The sequence below is a fragment of the Aegilops tauschii genome, chromosome 1 (assembly GCF_002575655.3).
Source record: "Aegilops tauschii subsp. strangulata cultivar AL8/78 chromosome 1, Aet v6.0, whole genome shotgun sequence".
Classification (NCBI taxonomy): Eukaryota; Viridiplantae; Streptophyta; class Magnoliopsida; order Poales; family Poaceae; genus Aegilops; species Aegilops tauschii.
Window position 1 is genome coordinate 460,209,396 of NC_053035.3, and position 21,943 is coordinate 460,231,338.

The window sequence follows — 21,943 nt, forward strand, 5'->3', positions numbered from 1 at the left end:
AGGGGCTGGTTCCCTTCCACTTTCAGCCCATGGGGCCCTCCGGGATAGGTGGCCCCACCCGGTGGACCCCCGGGACCCTTCCGGTGGTCCCGGTACAATACCGGTAACCCCCGAAACTTTCCCGGTGGCCGAAACTGGACTTCCTATATATAATTCTTCACCTCCGGACCATTCCGGAACCTCTCGTGACGTCCGGGATCTCATCCGGGACTCCGAACAACTTTCGGGTTTCCGCATACACATATCTCTACAACCCTAGCGTCACCGAACCTTGAGTGTGTAGACCCTACGGGTTCGGGAGACATGCAGACATGACCGAGACGCCTCTCCGGTCAATAACCAACAGCGGGATCTGGATACCCATGTTGGCTCCCACATGTTCCACGATGATCTCATCGGATGAACCACGGTGTCGAGGATTCAATCAATCCCGTATGCAATTCCCTTTGTCAATCGGTATGTTACTTGCCCGAGATTCGATCGTCGGTATCCCAATACCTTGTTCAATCTCGTTACCGGCAAGTCTCTTTACTCGTACCGCAATGCATGATCCCGTGACTAACGCCTTAGTCACATTGAGCTCATTATGATGATGCATTACCGAGTGGGCCCAGAGATACCTCTCCGTCACACGGAGTGACAAATCCCAGTCTCGATCCGTGCCAACCCAACAGAAACTTTCGGAGATACCCGTAGTGCACCTTTATAGTCACCCAGTTACGTTGTGACGTTTGGCACACCCAAAGCACTCCTACGGTATCCGGGAGTTGCACGATCTCATGGTCTAAGGAAAAGATACTTGACATTGGAAAAGCTCTAGCAAACGAAACTACACGATCTTTTATGCTATGCTTAGGATTGGGTCCTGTCCATCACATCATTCTCCTAATGATGTGATCCCGTTATCAATGACATCCAATGTCCATAGTCAGGAAACCATGACTATCTGTTGATCAACGAGCTAGTCAACTAGAGGCTTACTAGGGACACGTTGTGGTCTATGTATTCACACATGTATTACGATTTCCGGACAATACAATTATAGCATGAATAATAGACAATTACCATGAACAAAGAAATATAATAATAACCATTTATTATTGCCTCTAGGGCATATTTCCAACACCATAAACATCCAAAACAAATAATATAATAGCATGAATACTTCATAAATTATAGATACGTTGGAGACGTATCAGCATCCCCAAGCTTAATTCCTGCTCGTCCTCGAGTAGGTAAATGATAAAAGAAATAATTTATGAAGTGTGAATGCTAGCAGGTGCACAAGCTTGATCAATGATAATTTCAATCACCTTTTCTAGCATCATTATATGTCATAACAGTAGCTCAAAACTTTTCATGATCAAGTAACAAACTATTCACATGTTAGAGTATAGATCATAAAATTTCTTGAAAACTAACAAACCGTGTTATTAGTCATCAAACAATTACAATTCATCTTATTTTCAGGAAGGGTCTATGTCAGAGCTTTAATTCAGCAAACTACACATACTCAACTATCATTTAGTATTTCACAATTGCTAACACTCACGTGATATTTATGGGTTCAAAATTTTAATCAGACACAGAGAAAGATAGGGGCTTATAGATTCGCCTCCCAACCTTTTACCTCAAGGGTAATGTCAACAATAATAGCTCATGATGCCTTACATCCAATTGGATATATATATCAGAATCTTTCCAACACAATGTGCTTGCTAAAGGATAAAATGTAAAAAGGAAAGGTGAAGATCACCATGACTCTTGCATAAGGTGAAAGACAAGAATAAAAGATAGGCCCTTCGCAGAGGGAAGCAGAGGTTGCCATGCGCTTTTATAGTTGGATGCACAAAATCTTAATGCGAGGGAACGTCACTTTATATTGCCACTTGTGATAGGGACCTTTATTATGTAGTCCATCGCTTTTATTGCTTCCATATCACAAGATCGTATAAAGCTTATTTTCTCCACACTAAAAGATCATACATATTTAGAGAGCAATTTTTATTGCATGCACCGATGACAACTTACTTGAAGGATCTTACTCAATCCATAGGTAGGTATGGTGGACTCTCATGGCAATACTGGTTTAAGGGATGTTTGGAAGCACAAGTAGTATCTCTACTTGGTGCAAAGAATTTGGCTAGCATGAGGGGGAAAGGCAAGCTCAACGTGTTGGCCGATCCATGACAATATACTTTATTTCGGATATAAGAAAACATAACCCATTACGTTGTCTTCCTTGTCCAACATCAACCTTTTAGCATGTCATATTTTATTGAGTGCTCACAATTACAAAAGATGTCCAAGATAGTATATTTATATGTGAAATCTCTCTTCCTTCAATATTCTTTCAGGAATTGTTCAAGTGACCAATACAATGTTTGCTAACCTTCAATAAATTTACCATCTCTACTTCTTATATGTAAAGTCATTACTCCCCATGGGATAAGATGAAACATATATAATTTCAGATTTATGATATTCAATTCATTCAACCATTTACTCATAGGATATAAGTGAAGCACACGAGTAAATGACAAACTACTCCAAAAAGATAGAAGTGAAGATCAATGAGTAGTTAAATAATTATGTCGCTATGTGAAGACTCTCTCTCATTTAAGAATTTCAGATCTGGGGATATTATTCAAACAGCAAGCAAAACAAAATAAAATGGTATCTAATAATAGCAAACATCATGTGAAGAAGCAAAAACTTAGGATCAACCGATACTAACCGATAGTTGTCGAAGAAGAAAGGTAGGATGCCAACCGGGGCATCCCCAAGCTTAGACGCTTGAGACTTCTTGAAATATTATCTTGGGATGCCTTGGGCATCCCCAAGCTTGAGCTTTTGTGTCTCCTTAATTCCTCTCATATCACGGCCCCCCTAAATCTCAAAAGCTTCATCCACACAGAACTCAACAAGGGCTCGTGAGATAAGTTAGTATAAACCAATGCAGAAACCTTATCATACTCTACTGTAGCAAATCACTAAAATTATTATTCAACATTGCATACTAAATGCCTCTGTATATTTAATAGTTCTATCCTCTAATAGAATCATTAAACAAGCAAACATATGCAAACAATGCAAACATAACAGCAATCTGCCTAAACAGGACAGTCTGTAAAGAATGCAGCAAGATCCATACTTCCCTAGCTCCAAAAATTATGAAAGAAAATTCCCACTGTAGTAAATTTATAATAGATTATTATGAAAAATGTTTCAACATTTTATCATTTTCTGACTTTTCTAGAGAATTTTTGCAATAGCGGTAAACTTTCTGTTTTGAAACAGCAACATGTATACTTGCAAAATAAGCATGGTAAAGGATATCCTTGACATTTTTATTGAAAATATAGATGCAAAACATTATTATAAATGACAGCAAGAAAATACTAACAAAATAAAATGACGCTCCAAGCAAAACACATATCATGTGGTGAATAAAAATATAGCCCAAGTAAAGTTACCGATGAACGAAGACGAAAGAGGGGATGCCATCCGGGGCATCCCCAAGCTTAGGCTCTTGGTTATCCTTGAATATTACCTTGGTGTGCCTTGGTCATCCCCAAGCTTAGGCTCTTGCCACTCCTTATTCCATAGTCCATCGAATCTTTACCCAAAACTTGAAAACTTCACAAGACAAAACTCAACAGAAAACTCATAAGCTCCATTAGTATAAGAAAACAAATCACCACTTAGGTACTGTTGTGAACTCATTATTTATTTATATTGGTGTTAAACCTACTGTATTCAAACTTCTCTATGGTTTATAGACTCTTTTACTAGCCATAGATTCATCAAAATAAGCAAACAACACACGAAAAACAGAATCTGTCAAAAACAGAACAGTCTGTAGTAATTTGTATCAAACATATACTTCTGGAACTCAAAAAAATCTGAAATAAATTGGTGCACCTGAGGAATTTGTCTATTACTCTTCTTAAAAAAGAATCAACTTAAAATCACTCTTCTGTAAAAAATGACAGCTAAACTCGGGAGCGCAAAGTTTCTGTTTTTTACAGTAAGATCACATTAACTTCCACTCAAGTCTTCCCAAAGGTTCTACTTGGCACAAACACTAATTAAAATATAAACCCACATCTAACCAGAGGCTAGATAGATTATTTATTACTAAACAGGAGCAAAAGCAAAAAACTAAAATAAAATTGGGTTGCCTCCCAACAAGCGCTAACTTTAACGCCCCTAGCTAGGCATGATGATTTCAATGATGCTCACATAAACGATAAGAACTGAAACATAAAGAGAGCATCATGAAGCATATGACTAGCACATTTAAGTCTAACCCACTTCCTATGCATAGGGATTTTGTGAGAAAACAACTCATGGGAACAATAATCAACTAGCATAGGAAGGCAAAACAAGCATAACTTCAAAACTTTAAGCACATAGAGAGGAAACTTGATATTATTGCAATTCCTACAAGCATATATTCCTTCCTCATAATAATTTTCAGTAGCATCATGAATGAATTCAACAATATAACTATCACATAAAGCATTCTTTTCATGATCCACGAGCATAGAAATTTTATTACTCTCCACATAAGCAAATTTGTTCTCATGAATAGTAGTGGGAGCAAACTCAACAAAATAACTATCATGTGAAGCATAATCCAATTGAAAATTAAAATCATGATGACAAGTTTCATGGTTATCTTTATTCTTTATAGCATACGAGTCATCACAATAATCATCATAGATAGCAACTTTGTTCTCATAATCAATTGGAACCTCTTCCGAAATAGTGGATTCATCACTAAATAAAGTCATGACCTCTCCAAATCCACTTTCATCAATATAATCATCATAAATAGGAGGCATGCTTTCATCATAATAAATATTCTCATCAAAACTTGGGGGACTAAACATATCATCTTCATCAAATATAGCATCCCCAAGCTTGTGGCTTTGCATATCATTAGCATCATGGGTATTCAAAGAATTCATACTAACAACATTGCAATCATGCTCATCATTCACATATTTTATGGCAAGCATTCTTTGTAATTCTTCTTCTAGTACTTGAGCACAATTTTCCTTCCCATCATTTTCACGAAAGATATTAAAAAGATGAAGCGTATGAGGCAAACTCAATTCCATTTTTTTGTAGTTTTCTTTTATAAACTAAACTAGTGATAAAACAAGAAACTAAAAGATTCGATTGCAAGATCTAAAGATATACCTTCAAGCACTCACCTCCCCGGCAACGGCGCCAGAAACTTCTTGATGTCTACTACACAACCTTCTTCTTGTAGACGCTATTGGGCCTCCAAGTGCAGAGGTTTGTAGGACAGTAGAAAATTTCCCTCAAGTGGATGACCTAAGGTTTATCAATCCGTGGGAGGTGTAGGATAAAGATGGTCTCTCTCAAACAACCCTGCAATCAAATAACAAAGAGTCTCTTGTGTCCCTAACACACCCAATACAATGGTAAATTGTATAGGTGCACTAGTTCGGTGAAGAGATGGTGATACAAGTGCAATATGGATGGTAGATATAGGTTTTTGTAATCTGAAAATATAAAAACAACAAGGTAACTAATGATAAAATAGAGCACAAACGGTATTGCAATGCGTTGAAATAAGGCCTAGGGTTCATACTTTCACTAGTGCAAGTTCTCTCAGCAATAATAACATAATTGGATCATATAGCTATCCCTCAACATGCAACAAAGAGTCACTCCAAAGTCACTAATAGCGGAGAACAAACGAAGAGATTATGGTAGGGTACGAAACCACCTCAAAGTTATCCTTTCTGATCGATCTATTCAAGAGTCCATAGTAAAATAACACGAAGCTATTCTTTCCGTTCGATCTATCATAGAGTTTGTACTAGAATAACACCTTAAGACACAAATCAACCAAAACCCTAATGTCACCTAGATACTCCAATGTCACCTCAAGTATCCGTGGGTATGATTATACGATATGCATCACACAATCTCAGATTCATCTATTCAACCAACACAAAGAACTGCAAAGAGTGCCCCAAAGTTTCTACCGGAGAGTCAAGACAAAAACGTGTGCCAACCCCTATGCATAAGTTCACGAGCGGAACCCGCAAGTTGATCACCAAAACATACATCAAGTGGATCACGTGATATCCCATTGTCACCACAGATAAGCACATGCAAGACATACATCAAGTGTTCTCAAATCCTTAAAGACTCAATCCGATAAGATAACTTCAAAGGGAAAACTCAATCCATTACAAGAGAGTAGAGGGGGAGAAGCATCATAAGATCCAACTATAATAGCAAAGCTCGCGATACATCAAGATCGTGCCGAATCAAGAACATGAGAGAGAGAGAGATCAAACACATAGCTACTGGTACATACCCTCAGCCCCGAGGGTGAACTACTCCCTCCTCGTCATGGAGATCGCCGGGATGATGAAGATGGCCACCGGTGAGGGATCCCCCCTCCGGCAGGGTTCCGATTGGTTTTTGGTGGCTACAGAGGCTTGCGGCAGCGGAACTCCCGATCTATTCTGTTCCCCGATGTTTTTAGGGTATATGGATATATATATATAGGCGAAAGAAGTCGGTCAGGGGAGCCACGAGGGTGGGGGCGCGCCCAGGGGGTAGGGCGCGCCTCCCTGCCTCGTGGCTTCCTCGTTGCTTCCCTGATGTATACTCCAAGTCTCCTGGATTGTTTCCGTTCCAAAAATAACTCTCCCGAAGGTTTCATTCCGTTTGGACTCCGTTTGATATTCCTTTTCTTCGAAACACTAAAATAGGCAAGAAAATAGCAATTTGGGCTGGGCCTCCGGTTAATAGGTTAGTCCCGAAAATAATATAAAAGTGCATAATAAAGCCCATAAACATCCAAAACAGATAATATAATAGCATGAATACTTCATAAATTATAGATACGTTGGAGACGTATCATCCATCACATCATTCTTTAATGATGTGATCCCATTTATCAAATGACATGTCTATGGCTAGGAAACTTAACCATCTTTGATTAACAAGCTAGTCAAGTAGAGGCATACTAGGGACACTCTGTTTGTCTATGTATTCACACATGTACTAAGTTTCCGGTCAATACAATTCTAGCATGAATAATAAACATTTATCATGATATAAGGAAATATAAATAACAACTTTATTATTGCCCCTAGGGCATATTTCCTTCATTTGGTTGCTCACATATAGACCAACCAGGTCCGCGCGAGATGAAATTGGGTTGTTTGGTTGTTTGCTTTCACTGTTGGGTCTGCATCGCACAGACTTTAAAGTATCTCCCAGCTAGGCCCGCTAGGAACTCCCGAATCGACAATTTCCAAGGAATCGGGCTCGAGGGATGAACGTGAGCGGGTCCAGTGATGAAGCCTCATTTTGTCTGATATGTGGGTGTAAGTGAAGTTGCAGATGGTTTGTTTGTTTAACTCCTAATCTCGTCCACCTATTAGTCCCTTCTAACCTATACAGCGACGCTTTGATTCGGGGTAAGGTCTACACAAAAAGAAGCACTTCGATGTTGTGGTTCCATTCAGGCAATCGGTAAGTAGTTTCATCCATTGTGAATGTTCAATTCCGTGTTAATGTTTGGATCTACTTTGTATAAATTGTGTCAAATTTGTCGTGCACAGTCGACCGTTTGAAAGTTCCTTTGCCCAGTAGCTTCATCTTGCAGTTCCACACAACTTTCGTGTTGCACGTTTTCTGTTTCATCGATCGTAGACAAGTAGATCTACATTTTCCTCGTGATTGCACATATGTATATGTGTGGTCTGGTTTAAGACACTCCTTACTCGTTCCTCTAGGCCTCTCTTCCGCATCCTGTTACACTGACGCCACCGTCAGCGTCATTCCTCTCGGTCTCCTCTCTCGTATCTTGCTACACTGGCGTCATAGTCGATGTCGTACATCTCGGCCTCCTCTCCCATGTCCTACTGCACTTGCGCACACTGTATTTCTTCTCCTCTGTCCTCTGCCTCAGTGCCCTCCTCTGCCTCATGCTAGCAACTAGTTCGTCGTTTTGCTGAGGGGATCGCTCGCCCGCGACTCCGTACTCGTCATGTCGGACGCAACACCGCTGCCCTTATGCCTTCTCTCATGCGCCCTACTACATTGGCACCACCGTCGACGTTGTTTCTCTCGGCATCCTCTGACACACCATGCTGCACTGTCACCACCGTCGAAATAGTTCCTCTCAGCCTCCTCACCCTTGTCCAGCTGCACTGGCGTCATCGCCGACGTTGTTCCTCTCGGCCTCCTTGCCCGCATCGTACTACACAAGCGCCACCGCCGGCGTTGTTCCCCCCGACCTCCTCCTCCATCCTACTACACTGGAGTCATCTCCGACATTGTTCCTTCTCTCCCTTGTCCTACCACACTGATACTGCCATGGCGCGCGCACTACATTTCTCCTCCTTTGCCCTCTGACTCAGTGTCCTCCTATTTGTCCCTCTGCACGGACTTTCTTTGCGGCGATGACGCTAGGAACTAGTTCGCGGCACCGCCGACGGGATTGCTCCCCTAATGCAAGAAGCCTAGATGTGGGCAACAAAACAACATGCAGATGTTGGTTTTTTGCCTGTTTTTCCTCGGCCAAGCTCAACTGAAACACAGATGCAATACATGCAAAATCCATGTAAGCAAGCAAACACTCCCTAAGGGCGTGTTTGGTTGCCGCTGTCAACAGTTCCTGCATCGCATGAACTTCTCAACCCAGCCTGGTTGAGCAAAAATAGGCCCTAATACGCCATATGCAACTTGATTGGTTGGCTGCATCCCTAGTCCCTGCATTAGGTAATATGCAAGTGCACTTTGTTTGGTTGGCTGCATTGGCCCTAGCGGCACATGAACACGGCGTTTGGTTGCATACGGCGTACATGTTGTGCTTACCTTGTACCCTAGTTGGTGAGCTTACCCACAATGATCACACCTAGCACACCAACGCCACAACACAGCAATGGTGACGAACTGGGCGAAGATGATGAAGTTCTTCAGCTTCAGGCCGAATTGACGATCCACCTTAGCAACTTCCACTTTGACAACTCCAACCTTGGCATTGTCGACACTACTGCCTCCGTGCTTTCGCACCTAGGCGGAGTAAGCTTGTTCTGTTGCCTGCTTAGTCTTGAACCCTCTATAGTTGCTGTTGCTATACGATGCCACTTGTGCATTGGCTTCTTCCCATGAACTATAAACCCCTGGAACCTCATCAGTGAACACGGCATACCACTTGCCCTAGCAATGCACAAGAGCAAGCGTTGAAGCAGCAAATCAATGGAACACAAGTAGCAAGCAAAGTAGCAAACAACAATGGAGCAGAAGAGAAGTAAAGCATGCATGATCATACGGCATAACAAGTTCTTCCTAGCACTACCTTGGTGTTAACCTACCACCACATCCAAAAGAGGGTGTTGTCCTACCACCGCAAGTTCACCATCACCGTGAGGGGTTAGTATATACCACCTCACCAAAATATACAGACCATCAAATAGTTTTTGAGCCCTAGCTACACAAAATGTACATCGTCATCGTCGTTGTCGTCGCCACCACCATCGCCGTCGGGGATCATGCACGCTCACAGGCAGCACTACTCTAGTAGTAGTGCTTGCCCAGCCAGCTCCTGAGCCACAGCACCCAGTGAGCGTCGGCCATGGCAACAAACCCAACACCCTGGGCCTTGTTGTCAAGCAGGTGGCTGAGAGCTGCCATGAGAGCCTCGTCGCTGAAGCCACCATGGGTCATGACAACGCCATACAGGTCAGGGTGGACGTCGAGGGGCTTGCACTCCCTGATGGTTGTTGCCACCTCCTTCACCGCCTCAGTCATGCTGCAGAAGACATTGATCTCCTCCTCCATCAGGCCTCCTCTCTTCCTCTTCCTATCAACTGGGTCAAATGGCTTGTCGAAGGGTTTCGCAGAGCGGGCTTGTCAGGGCCATCAAGGATCTCGACGTCCGGGGTCCCAGGGAAGTCAGGCATGGGAGAACCAAGAGGCTCCCCCGAGCCCATGGCATGCTTCCCAGTTGCCAGCCCGAAGGAGAAGATGTGCTGCATCTGGTTGTAGTTCTGGATGGGTGTGTTGAGGAACTCAGCGTCCCTTGGGTGGTCCTAAGAATGAAACACAAGTGTTGTTAGTTGCGATTAGGAGTAGGCAATGGTGGACAGTATGAAAAGGAAGAGGGCTGTGAGCTAACCGCGACATGGTCGGTGTAGTGCTCTGCCTCAAGAACTATGGAGCAAGTGTTCTCATCCCATGAGGGCCCGCTAAGGTCTCTCAGCTTGGACACTTGGATCCATCGACTTCTCCACTTCCTCAGGTGGTTGTACACCTGGGTGGCAGACACCTCTTGCCCACAGAACTCGAACACCTGCTTCGCAACGGTGTTCAAGTGCACCTCCTTGAAGCCCTTGTCAGTCCTAACTCCACTAGAGATGAGCTCACACATCTTGTTCAGCACGAACGTGGACATGAACGGCTGCCACTTCATGTTGTTCGACCTACTATCCTTCTTTGCCTTTGCTGCTGCTAGCTTGAGTGCAGTGGCAGCAGCAGTAGTTGGCTCAACGAGCACTACTGGCACATAGAGGGAATCAGACTCGAACACCTCTGAATCAGGTGCCATTTCGGACATAGGCTGCGAGTCCTCGACAAACGATGGAGCAAACTGGCTGTCGGACGCGACAAGGGCCTGACTAAGATCTTGCGTCTGTGTGGTCATGTCCTACAATCGTAGCACGCATTGACAGTGAGTATAGCACACAACATACCGGACAATCCATGAAAGCAGGAGCATACATGTACATGGTTCATCACTATCATAGCAAGCACATGACCACCAATAGCTACAAATCATAGATCTGAGCATGATTCAACACAAGCACAAGGTTCAACTTCAAACTCTACTACTAATCTAGCATACCAAATGCTTGAACATCTAGCCCTACCAGAAATTGTAACCGCAGCATAGCAACCAACCATATCAGCTCACAGATCAGACCACTAATCAACCATGCATCAAGATCAAACCCTAGTTGCAACTCAGATCTAGCTAGAAGGAACAGTGAGAAAGGGGGATTGAACTCACAGAGGCCATGGCTGCAGCTTGAGGACGAGGGGGGGGGGGGCGGTGGTGGAAGATGAACGCCGGCCGGTGAAGGAGCTCCGACGCCGTGGACAGCCGGCCGATGAAGATGCGCCGCTTACTTGCTCGCCGGTACCGATGCGCGTCGGCGGGAGAGCGCGAACGGAGGAAGAATGGTGGCGGGAGTTGGGGCGGTGAGGGAGGGGCTAAATAGGGGGTGGAGCGGCGGGAGGTGAGCCGAAATCCTCCCGCCGATTTTTCGGCGACGCGGGCGAGCTCGCACCATCTCCCCTGCTCGCACGAGGGGAGAAGCGCGTCGCCCTCCCCTGCCTCGCCCTGGCCAGGCTCGCGAGCTACTGCCGAATCGTGCGTTGCCCCTGGGCCTGGGCTGGACGTGCTTTAAGCTTCGTGCGATGCGGGCCGCGCAATGAATGCAGGAAACCAAACGGGCCAAATTCTTTCCGCCCGGGCCAGGCTGGATCTCATGCGGGCAACCAAACACGTCCTAAGCAATGGGGGGATGAGAGCGCGACTGCACCCACGGGTTGGACCAAACCATAGACAAAAGTCCTTTCGCTCCTGAGACATATTGTTTGAACAAAAGTTTGCTTTCCAACTGGAGAGGAGACATCTAACCAAATAGGAGAGGCCCGAAAAAAAAAGATAAATGACAACTAGCTACTTTGAAGGAACTTTTTTTTATTAGTTTGATCTACGTACATCCAAATGCTATCTGCTTCTTCACAGAAATTGATAGGCGAATACCGTATGTTGCAAGAAGCAAAGGACCAATGATGGACGGACTGGATTGCAAGAAACAAACCCAAATGTTTCGAGCTGCCGCCCGCGCTCCGCGCAGAAATTTTAGAGCCACATCAGCGATCCCGCCAATCCACCGGCCCAAGCTATCGGCCACGTCACGGATCCGCGGCATCTCTCCCCCGGATCGCCATCTTGACCGTCCACTCCATCCGCATCGAACGGCAGGCACACGCCTCCTCCGACGTCTCGTCCCCGTTAAAACGCCCTTCGCCCCTCCCCGCAAATCACAGCAGCAGCAGCCACCACCGTTCCTCCGATTCCACCACATCCGCTCGCAGCTCGAGATCGTCAGCCATGTCCGGGCGCGGCAAGGGAGGCAAGGGGCTCGGCAAGGGCGGTGCCAAGCGCCACAGGAAGGTTCTGCGCGACAACATCCAGGGCATCACCAAGCCGGCGATCCGGCGGCTGGCGCGGCGCGGCGGCGTGAAGCGCATCTCGGGGCTCATCTACGAGGAGACCCGCGGCGTGCTCAAGATCTTCCTCGAGAACGTCATCCGCGACGCCGTCACCTACACCGAGCACGCCCGCCGCAAGACCGTCACCGCCATGGACGTCGTCTACGCGCTCAAGCGCCAGGGCCGCACCCTCTATGGCTTCGGCGGCTAGGCCACCACCGGATAGTCGTTGTTTGGTACAGTACTAGCAGTGTTCGTGGTCCTCGGGTCTGAAAAATCGCCGCATCTCGCTGCTGTTTGCCCTGGCCCTGTTTGTTGTCTGGATGTACTAGGATGGAATGGAAATTGCAGCAGTTTACCCTTGAATTCGTCCCTGATATGTGGATCTGTTGATGTTTGTTCATGCGCGTGGTCTGATATTACCAGTGCGTTCTTCAGTTGTCTTGCTCTGTAAATTTCAGCCTCCAAATCAGCTTCGGATTTGGATCCTACTCTGTGTTGGCTTCAGTGTTGGACTCAACAAATCCTATTTTGTGTTGGCTTCAGTGTTTGCTGGATTCAGGCTGAATAAGCGCTCTTCTGCTGCTCTATCGTGATGTTAAACTTGTAGTGCTGGAATGTGTTTAACTATATGTGACCTCACACTTGTGCAATGTGTGCCTCTGTGGGTCTGGTGGAGAGCTGTTTGCTGCTTTGCTGAACAAGTGCATTTGGAGAACTGTGTTAAAACATGAGCATTTGTTTTGTTCTTACTTGTACATCATCAAGTTATTAGCATTGCTTGTGAAGGAGATCTATTTTCTCTGGTGATTGGTGTAGTGTTGCTGTTCATCCTATTACTGCCAGTTTAACCCGTAATTGCTGTTGACTTCGCTGGCGAGTTGTGAATTTTGTTTAAGTTTGTTTTGCTGATCGATACAGCAGAGGGCAATTTTTAGCAGCGGGCATGGCCGTTTTTTTTCTGGGCCAGAACAGGTAAATTTTGTGCAAATATAACACTAATACCACGCAGCAATTTCAGAATGCCAAAGGCGCTGAGCATTTACAGAAGCCTCCAACACATCTTTCAAATATTTTGTGTTTTACATTGCAGCTGGCAAGTGTCGCTGTACATCATACTCCACACACACACAAACATTCTGAATTCAGGCACATGCTGCATTTGGAATGGTTAAGCAAACTTGAAGTACAATATGAAGAGGATGGCCAAGACGAGGGTCGCAATGATGCCGCCGACAATCCACTTGTTCCTGTCCATCCTCTTGGACATGGAAGCCAGGATCTTCTTGCTTTTGCCGATGTAGTCATCCACACCATGCAACTGCGGGCAAGGGCAGCAGGATTTCATTACGTGTCAGGTAACAGAAGAAGTAATATATAGCTGAATGATGAGAATCGTCCTCTCAAGTCATAATTAGCAGGGTTAATCATACACTAGCTGTTTCCTTGACAAATCCAGGCAAACTTACCCCAAACTGATGCCAGAGAAAAGCAAAATATACATAATGCAGAAAAGCTAAAGTTCCACTAGCTCTGGGGAATTTTGCCTCACAAATCAAAAGGTCAAATATTTGTTTCATTTTATGAATGGGAGACATGCACGGTATGTTTCTTCACCGGAATGGCAAAGTGACCAAGTGGACAAATCTCTTTCTTGACACTGGAAACTGCATATTACCAGTGGGAGAAATTGATTTTATTTGGATGAATTGGCATCATTAAAGTTATTTTGCAACTCATGTCCAAAAAAACAGGATGCTTGTGCCGTATCCAGATGTGACTATCTAGCACCAGACCATGGTCTAACTCCCGTACAAAAGTTTGGATAACTATATTCTTACAGCTGTTATGCTTAATACATACAGTACCTATTTTGGCAGATATGATACCTTTCACTCTTTCAGTATGAGTACTTCATAAAGGACCGGCCAGTTTCCAATAAGCATATATGGTGCAAATGCATCAACATCAAAACAGAACTAACCGATGGGATTTGTTGTCTACGTGGTTTGCTAGCTAATGTTGTTGCTGCTGATCAATATTTAAGGCCAGAAATGATCAATCCATAAACAATTGGATGAGAGAAGGTAAGAAGAACAAATTAGCTCCAACGATGGCTCAAAGTCCCAAATAAATCAACTTGAGAGAACAAAGTACATACGGTTGTGTGAGCATGCAGCAGTGACTGTCGTTGATTATGAAGGTCCTGAAGAATCGACACGCCAATTTCTTCTGTCTCGAATACTGTTCTTTGGCTTTCTCTAATTCTGTCCGAAGACTGGTTTAACCTTTCTGATGTCATCATCAATCTTCCTCTCTGATCAGATGACGCCTGACCCATGATATAATAATTGCAGAAGTACATCAGAAAGGAAATGGTGCCATGATAGAAAAATTGCAAACAGGACAAATAAAAGGTAATAAAACACAGAAATACCAGCACAGTTGTAGAGATATCCAGTAATAAATGAGCACAACAGTGTAGATTTCTTCTTAATATGTCCACTTAAATAAGAATGAACTAAATTCTGATCTAGTGAATGGATTGAAGATCATATATAGGTTTACTTGAAAAATTATGCAGCGAAGCTTTCTTGCAACGAAAATAATACATATTCAAGAGCAACAGTATCAATTAATAATTGAAGTGATAAATATGATGAAATGGATGTTTGCTTCTGTTATTTTGCTCATACTTTGCATTATAACACATAATGCATCCAAGACTGCTCGACAAGGGACATGAAGTTCGAAAAAGTACAACTGCAATCACTTATTGACAACAGAGTCCCAGTGTGGTTCTGAGTTCAACCACAGCCTGGCTCCGTATTATCATCTATACCATCTATACCACTATATAGTGTGCCAATAGCTCCACATATTAATCGTTGGATATGCCGATCCAACGGTCAAGAGATGGCAAATCCGAGCATTATCATCCGTTGGATAAAGTTTTCAACTCATAGGATTCTGCCACGTGGCCTTCTAATTGAACCCCCAACTCTACCATCTCATGTGTTCTAGAAGCATCTATCGACATGCTTATCTGATACTCTAATAAAAAGGGACTAGAACAATCTGGATTCTAGAGAGGTAAGAACCAAGTTGGATCTTGTCCAATACGATTCTAGGAAAGGAAATACATATTCAAATGTATTTTCCCATGCTTTTTATATACATTTAAATGACGTGCAAAGCACGTACAATTTACTAGTAGCTATAAAATGATCACAGAAGGCATGTATCTAGACTTAACTACAGTGCTAAATTCAAATTATAAACCTAACTGAAGTTCAACAAACATTGTTCGACATTATATCTACCGACTAAAACCATCACAAACCATATTAGTAGCAGTGCTCACTTCATGGATATCCATGCAGAACATTTGAAAAAAAAAGGTATGGAACACTTCTTTAGACACGACAATACTGCACACTGTTTTACATATCACGTTTCAAAGGTCTGCGTTGCACTGTAACCCATCCACTTCACAATTCAAAGTCTTACAATGTCAAGCATGCTTGATCCCAAAATCCACAATATTTACACCTTTGCTTTAAAATCCTGCCTTCCCAAGGAAAAATTCATCCCAGCTTCCCCGAACAGTGGGGTAACCAAGTTAACCAACTAACCATACAGCATCATTCAATATCATAGTAGAACTAAGACTATCAGAAACACAGGAACTAACATGATCATTAACGCAAAACTACACCATCAAACGGGTAAACAATATCATCAAGTTTTCAAGTGAATGCCAAAAATGTGGAATGCACATGCTGACATCGACAGTATGGGCTCAACTCACAGCATGAAATCCAACTCAGGCACTTAAAAACAATACAGGTGCAGAAGGGATTAAGAGGAACACAAAACCACATGGCATCGCAATATCAAGCAAACAGATTTCAAACACATAATCCAGGGTAATAATACACTGGGGTCACACACAGACACGCTATTTTCTGGTGGAACACACAGACACACTGTTTCCTGAGGGAACACACAGACACACCACAGCAGCAAAATCTGTAAGAAGTCCATGGTGGTCACATGCAATATACATAAGATCTGGCGTAAGGCGGAAACGCGAGGGGTAGGGAGCTCACCGTGAGTGTGTCGGACATGCCGGACTCGAGGAGCTCCTCCCGGGTGGCCTGTTGGGCATTAGGCGCCGAGAGCCTCTTGATCTCGCCCTTGACGTTGTTGAGATCAGACTTGTACTCCCTCAGTTTCGCCAGCAGCCCGGCCTTGACGCTCGGCTGCATGCTCCGCGCCTCCAAATCCATCCTCCTGATCTACGGGAAGCCAGCCAAACAGAAATTGGAGGCACGGTTAGGTAACTATACACATGATAAATCCAATCCTCCTCGTCTACGGGAAGCCAGCCAAACGGAAATCTGACGCACAGCACAGACAACTGAGCACGGAAGGAAGACTAACAAAACAAAAAATTACCAGCGACTCAGACTCCTGCACGTCGGCCTGGATCTCGGACAGCTTCTGCTGCTTCTTATCTGGCGAAAGGGACAAGCAGAGAAGAGGGTCAGACCAAGGCGTGGAAGCAACCGGAAACCTGGGGTTCTGGGCGAGAGAGAGGCGTGCGTACGTACCGCCATCGAGGGCGGAGGCGGCGGCGCACTTGCGGGAGAGGGCGGCGGAGATCTCGCAGTACTGCCCCGCGTAGCCCTCGAAGACCTCGCTCATGGTCGGTCCCTCCCCGGCGAATCGGCCGGCGATCGCGGCGGCCGGACCGGATCGAGGCCCGCGGAGCCTCCGGCGGAATCGAGGGGGAGGAGAGCTGAGGTAGTCGATGGGTGGGTGGGTGGTCGGAGCGAGTTCGTTGGGGAGGGGGCGGCGGGCGAGTTGAGGCGGGTGGGGTGCCGTGTTGGGAACCAAACCAATGCAACCGGTGCGGGCGGTGCACGGGGGACGGGACGGAACGCTGACGACTGATGGATGTGTCCCTTGAGGGAGGCTGCTGGGTGGGCCCGCCAAATTTGAGAGTGTTCTTTTTTCCTCTTCCACAATTCTTGAGCGTTTGCACTAGGAATCGAATGATCATCGTTCTCATCTTCCCCTCTCTCTAGCATAAAAAATGGATTGCGCGCACACCACCACCATCACCGTCACTCCCACCCCCTTTCCCCCTCCTTTTTTACATTACAGGAGGGGAGTGCCCATGGCGCACTTTATTTTTACGAGAAAACTTTCATTCTATTCATCTTCTATCATAGCAGTGCAACCAACACTAGAAATAATAGAAATTACATCCAGATCCGTAGACCACCCAACGGCGACTACAATCACTGAAGCGAGCCGAAGGCGCGTCGCCGTCATCACCCCTCCCTCGCCGGAGTCGGGCACAACTTGTTGTAGTAGACAGTCGGAAAGTCGTCGTGCTAAGGCCCCGTAGGACCAGCGCACCAGACCAACAACCGCCGCTGATGAAGAACAACGTAGATCGAAAGGATCCAACCTGAAGACACACGAACATAGACAAACCACAACCAGATTCGAGCAAATCCACCGAGGATAGATCCGCCGGAGACACACCTCCACACGCCCACCAATGATGCTAGCTAGACGCACCACCGAAACAGGGACTAGGCAGGGAGACCTTTATTCCATCTTCAGGGAGCCGCCGCCGTCTCGTCTTCCTGAGTAGGACACAAACCCTAACAAATCTCGAAGAAACGACTAACAACGGAGCCCTCCTGCCGGTCCTTGCCAGGATCCACCACGCTCACCGGAGACGAGGCGAACCTGCGGCGGAGCCTGCGAGAGGCACGAACCCTAGCTTTTCTTGGAGGAGAAGGCGGCGGCTGGAAAGAGGAGCACCATGGCGCACTTTATTAAGACCCAATCACCGTTACATCATGTAAAAAAAATCACCGTTACATCAAAGATAATTTCGAGATAATAAAACTAGACGGATCGCCTTCCAAGGTAACTACAGTTGCAGAATCGCCTAGCCACGTGCCGCCCTATTTGCAACCCTTGGACAGTGGCAAAAGCTCACTGCAACAATTCTCCATGCCTTCGAAAGCAGACTGCAAGTATTTGTTGTATATGGACTCCACAAATCAATGGCGCCATTGCTTGGATATGTTCCAACGAGAGTGGCACCATCGAGGCTCCTAACTTCTCCAGAAACATAAGACCTTTTTGCATAGTTGTAATTTTCGCCGTTGTAGCATCAAACAAATTATGAAGAATGCAACAACATCTAGCAAGGGCCTCCCTTTTATGACGCCAAAGGATCATGGCCGATGAACCTGTTTCATCCATGAGCTGGTTTTGTCCATACTATTTTTATGTGGTTGTGAGACTGACACCGATGCATCATAGTTCCAAGTTACCGTACTAATGGTGAAAGTTGTTCTTACAGTTGGTGCCACTGAATTACCTTTAACAATCTCCCAACATTGCCAGATGTACCAAGCACCAACGATTATTGTTTCTGCAAGTCCCAAGTGGCCTAGGATGGGTTGAAGTTGTATTTTGTTCCGTAATATCTCTTCAAGAACCATACTTCCCAATCGATCAACCAACATTGCTTCCCTACCTATATCAAGCAGACATAACGCGCTACTTCCTTAGCTGTGTTGACGCCTTATCAGTCCGAGTGGGGAGAGAGGTAGAGGGTGGTCGTCGGTCACCGGGAGATCAGATCGAATCGGTGGAAACTCACGGCGACGCTGGAGGACTGGAAAACCCTAGGGGGGAATCCTTTTTGTTAGAGCTAGTTTCGATACTTTACCGCTGAGGAACAATGCTACTAATCATTCGAAAGGCGATGCAATTAGCTGTTGGAAATATGCCCTAGAGGCAATAATAAATAGGTTATTATTATATTTCCTTGTTCATGATAATCGTTTATTATCCATGCTAGAATTGTATTGATAGGAAACTCAGATACATGTGTGGATACATAGACAACACCATGTCCCTAGTAAGCCTCTAGTTGACTGGCTCGTTGATCAATAGATGGTTACGGTTTCCTGACCATGGACATTGGATGTCGTTGATAACGGGATCACATCATTAGGAGAATGATGTGATGGACAAGACCCAATCCTAAGCCTAGCACAAGATCGTGTAGTTCGTTTGCTAAGAGCTTTTCTAATGTCAAGTATCATTTCCTTAGACCATGAGATTGTGCAACTCCCGGATACCGTAGGAATGCTTTGGGTGTACCAAACGTCACAACGTAACTGGGTGGCTATAAAGGTGCACTACAGGTATCTCCGAAAGTGTCTGTTGGGTTGGCACGAATCGAGACTGGGATTTGTCACTCCGTGTAAACGGAGAGGTATCTCTGGGCCCACTCGGTAGGACATCATCATAATGTGCACAATGTGACCAAGGAGTTGATCACGGGATGATGTGTTACGGAACGAGTAAAGAGACTTGCCGGTAACGAGATTGAACAAGGTATCGGGATACCGACGATCGAATCTCGGGCAAGTAACATACCGATTGACAAAGGGAATTGTATACGGGATTGATTGAATCCTCGACATCGTGGTTCATCCGATGAGATCATCGAGGAGCATGTGGGAGCCAACATGGGTATCCAGATCCCGCTGTTGGTTATTGACCGGAGAGTCGTCTCGGTCATGTATGCGTGTCTCCCGAACCCGTAGGGTCTACACACTTAAGGTTCGGTGACGCTAGGGTTATAGAGATATTAGTATGCGGTAACCCGAAAGTTGTTCGGAGTCCCGGATGAGATCCCGGACGTCACGAGGAGTTCCGGAATGGTCAGGAGGTAAAGATTTATATATGGGAAGTCTTATTTTGGTCGCCGGAAAAGTTTCGCACTTTATCGGTATTGTACCGGGAGTGCCGAAAGGGGTCCGGGGGTCCACCAAGGGGGTCCACCAGCCCCGGGGGGCCACATGGGCTGTAGGGGGTGCGCCTTGGCCTATATGGGCCAAGGGCACCAGCCCCAAGAGGCCCATGCGCCAAGAGATAAGGAAAAAGGGAGAATCCTAAAGGGGGAAGGCACCTCCGAGGTGCCTTGGGGGGGAAGGACTCCTCCCTGGCCGCACCCTTCATTGGAGGAAGGGCCAAGGCTGCCCCCTCCCCCTCTCCCTTGGCCCTATATATAGTGAGGGGAAGGGAGGGCAGCAAAATCCAAGCCCTGGCGCCTCCCTCTCCCTCCCGTGACACCTCTTCCTTCCCGCTTGCGCTTGGCGAAGCCCTGCCGGGATCCCGCTACTTCCACCACCACGCCGTCGTGCTGCTGGATCTCCATCAACCTCTCCTCCCCCCTTGCTGGATCAAGAAGGAGGAGACGTCGCTGCTCCGTACGTGTGTTGAACGCGGAGGTGCCGTCCGTTCGGCGCTAGGATCATCGGTGATTTGGATCACGACGAGTACGACTCCATCAACCCCGTTCTCTTGAACGCTTCCGCTCGCGATCTACAAGGGTATGTAGATGCACTCCTTCCCTCTCGTTGCTAGTAAACTCCATAGATTGATCTTGGTGATGCGTAGAAAATTTTGAATTTCTGCTACGTTCCCCAACAGTGGCATCATGAGCTAGGTCTATGCGTAGTTTCTATGCACGAGTAGAACACAAAGTAGTTGTGGGCGTCGATGTTGTCAATTCTTCTTGCCGCTACTAGTCTTATCTTGTTTCGGCGGCATTGTGGGATGAAGCGGCCCAGACCGACCTTACACGTACACTTACGTGAGACAGGTTCCACCGACTGACATGCACTAGTTGCATAAGGTGGCTAGCGGGTGTCTGTCTCTCCCACTTTAGTCGGAACGGATTCGATGAAAAGGGTCCTTATGAAGGGTAAATAGAAATTGGCATATCACGTTGTGGTTTTACGTAGGTAAGAAACGTTCTTGCTAGAAACCTATACAAGCCACGTAAAAACTTGCAACAACAATTAGAGGACGTCTAACTTGTTTTTGCAGCATGTGCTATGTGATGTGATATGGCCAGAAGATGTGATGAATGATATATGTGATGTATGAGATTGATCATATTCTTGTAATAGGAATCACGACTTGCATGTCGATGCGTATGACAACCGGCAGGAGCCATAGGAGTTGTCTTTATTTTTTGTATGACCTGCGTGTCATTGAATAACGCCATGTAAATTACTTTACTTTATTGCTAAGCGCTTTAGCCATAGAAGTAGAAGTAATCGTTGGCGTGACAACTTCATGAAGACACAATGATGGAGATCATGATGATGGAGATCATGATGATGGAGATCATGGTGTCATGCCGGTGACAAAGATGATCATGGTGCCCCGAATATGGAGATCAAAGGAGCAAAATGATATTGGCCATATCATGTCACTATTTGATTGCATGTGATGTTTATCATGTTATGCATCTTATTTGCTTAGAACGACGGTAGTAAGTAAGATGATCCCTCACTAAAATTTCAAGAGACGTGTTCCCCTAACTGTGCACCGTTGCGAAGGTTCGTTGTTTCGAAGCACCACGTGATGATCGGGTGTGATAGATTCTAACGTTCGAATACAACGGGTGTTGACGAGCCTAGCATGTACAGACATGGCCTCGGAACACATGCAAAACACTTAGGTTGACTTGACGAGCCTAGCATGTACAGACATGGCCTCGGAACACATGCAAAACACTTAGGTTGACTTGACG

General features: G+C 45.4%; 2 protein-coding genes and 1 pseudogene across 2 annotated transcripts; 1 reads left to right on the forward strand and 2 right to left on the reverse strand.

The window, feature by feature from the left end:
• Window positions 1-9,585: 9,585 nt before the first annotated feature.
• Window positions 9,586-10,711, reverse strand: LOC109762836 (uncharacterized; annotated as a pseudogene).
• Window positions 10,712-12,190: 1,479 nt separating this feature from the next.
• On the forward strand, window positions 12,191-12,502 carry LOC109762801 (histone H4). Its single transcript, XM_073506427.1, has one exon. The coding sequence runs from the start codon at window positions 12,191-12,193 to the stop codon at window positions 12,500-12,502; it is 312 nt and encodes a 103-aa protein (XP_073362528.1).
• Window positions 12,503-13,332: 830 nt separating this feature from the next.
• On the reverse strand, window positions 13,333-17,228 carry LOC109762812 (vesicle transport v-SNARE 13). Its single transcript, XM_020321691.4, has 5 exons — window positions 16,908-17,228; window positions 16,753-16,811; window positions 16,404-16,592; window positions 14,453-14,623; window positions 13,333-13,612 (listed from the first exon to the last, which is right to left on the reverse strand). The coding sequence occupies exons 1-5, from the start codon at window positions 16,999-17,001 to the stop codon at window positions 13,463-13,465; spliced, it is 663 nt and encodes a 220-aa protein (XP_020177280.1). The 5' UTR covers window positions 17,002-17,228; the 3' UTR covers window positions 13,333-13,462.
• Between the last annotated feature and the right edge of the window lie 4,715 nt (window positions 17,229-21,943).